Genomic DNA, 2,258 nt, shown 5'->3' on the forward strand with positions numbered 1-2,258 from the left:
AAGTGTATATATATATATATCAATTAAATGTCGTTTCCTACAGTTGTCCACTCTTTTGCTGGTAACCAACCTTTTTAAACTTATAACATAATTTCCCGAAAGTGGGCCGAAGGCCGCCTGGAGGTGTCACCTGCTTTAACCATTTGCACCACTATACAGTAGTGTGTTGTCTGTCAGTCAGCCAGTAGACACTAAAATAACGTCACATAAGGGACGCTTAACGTTGCAATTTGCACTGTCGTAACGTCAGTAAAACTTGTACATTCCATTAATCACGAGAAGATTTATGCACCCTGTAGGCTACAACACAGCATAACGTATGAATTTCAAATGCAAGAAATAAAAATATTTATAACTCTTAATTTTGATTTTATTTACTCTTGAAACAGAACACTTTTGGGGGACCCTGCGGAAGTACATATAGTAGATATATTTCGATTGGTTGATTTTGTAATTCAGTCATGTAAAGTAACAAATCAATGTTTGTTTATGGCTACTTACTAGAGATGCGACATTTTGAATGGTGATTCTGTCTGCTTAGATATATTCAGTATTTTCTTACTTGCAGGACATACCCGTCATATCAGCATCCCTGACTGCGTGGAGTTTGATATTACTACAAATGCTTGCAGAGGTTACTGTGTGTCGTATTCCATACCCTCAACAGAAGAGACATTGAGAATAAACTCGAACCAGGCAGTGACTTCGATTGGACAGTGCTGTAACATTATGGAAACCGAAGATGTAAGATATCGACATTAGTATATTAGCAATTATTTCTTAATGTTTTCTATACAAGCATTTTTGTTACTTGGTTATTTCGATCTACAAGTTTTGTTTTTCCCTAAGCTAAAATTTGTCCAAACTTAGATTTTTTTAAATCAAAGTTAAATATTGTACATAGAAATAAAGCAGAATATAAATCATGTTGGTTATTTTTTAATTTAGTTTTCGCTTTATATTGAATATAATTTATGAATTATACAGCCTGTTCTATCTCGACATTCCTATGTTTATAGTGCAAATTGCAACTGCTTAAACTGTTAGGAAATTATATTGTTGTGTGTCATTACAGTAAACAATACACTGGACCTATTACGTGTTAGCCCACGTATTTATTGGTTTGTTACCTACGAAAGATATCATTTTCTCTCCGTTTGTGAACAACACATTTATGAAAATACCTTGATATCTATAGCCAGTGACAAAGTAAGGTGTTTATAGTTATCGTTAACAAGTCCACTTAGTTTCCTCGAATGTTTATCGAGAAGGCCAGCTTAAACAATTTATTACGACCTTGTTTAGGATTATGGTGCCCCCAGGTGGCTCAGCCATCAGTCTAAGGGCTTATAACGCTAAAAATCGGGTTTCGATATCAGTGGAGGGCAGAGATAAGACAGCTTATTGTGTAGCTTTGTATTTAGCAACTAACAAACAACAATAGAAAAAAGTATATGAAAATGGGAACTACAAAGTAGCGCCACCTACAGAGAAGCTAAACGACTTCGCTATCATTTGGTGCAGATGCTTTGAAACACGCCGCCTCTTTTAAATAACATTAACTACAGACTTAGGAAGGTGTTTAGAAAGGAGCGCTACAAAACTACTTCGCCCACAAATCAGGCATAAATGTTAACTATCATTTTGGCAGATATTTTAGATGTGGGCACAAAAGTGACACCTTCTAAAGAATACTAGCTACAAAATTCATAACATACTTCGAACATATGTATGATTTCAATCTAACATTGAGAGTGGTTCAATGTAGCTCAGAATATAAGTAATTTTAGAGCTCAAAAAGATAAGGCGGTTAGCGATCGTGGCTACACTATAAGAATGACCACGAATGAATCAGACAAGAGTGGCCCAAGATGGATCTGTTGACTAGCTCGCTTCCTTCTCTCTAGTTAATCTATTCAAAAGTAGAGACAACTATATGCAGATAGCCCTTGTTTATCTTTGCGCAAAAATTATAAAGCAATCGTACTGTAACATCAAAGGATATGTATAAGTTATTCCATCTATACCAGAGATATGTTTATTAACTGTTGTTTTTCTTCTTCTTCCTGAACTCTCATATGATGTTGTTACTAGACTGTTAATGTGTACGAGTCCAAAAATTGTTAGTAATTCCTTCCTATGGATGAACATTTGAACTTCTGAACCCTAAAAAAAAAACCTATTAGATACTTAAAAAAAGAAGCTTTTATGCATGTTATGCTATATTTACTTATTACCTGTCTACGTATCGTTGGGTA

General features: G+C 34.9%; 1 protein-coding gene across 1 annotated transcript in view; it reads left to right on the plus strand.

Annotated features, from left to right (window-relative positions):
• The window catches only part of LOC106456882 (thyrostimulin alpha-2 subunit-like), a 27,956-nt gene that overhangs the window by 17,108 nt on the left and 8,590 nt on the right, over positions 1–2,258 (plus strand). Inside the window, exon 3 of the mRNA XM_022382678.1 lies at positions 569–744. Within this exon, the coding sequence (XP_022238386.1) occupies positions 569–744 (176 nt within the window). The remainder of the gene's footprint in view (positions 1–568; positions 745–2,258) is intronic.

The sequence above is a fragment of the Limulus polyphemus genome, unplaced genomic scaffold (assembly GCF_000517525.1).
Source record: "Limulus polyphemus unplaced genomic scaffold, Limulus_polyphemus-2.1.2 Scaffold268, whole genome shotgun sequence".
In the NCBI taxonomy this organism is placed as follows: Eukaryota; Metazoa; Arthropoda; class Merostomata; order Xiphosura; family Limulidae; genus Limulus; species Limulus polyphemus.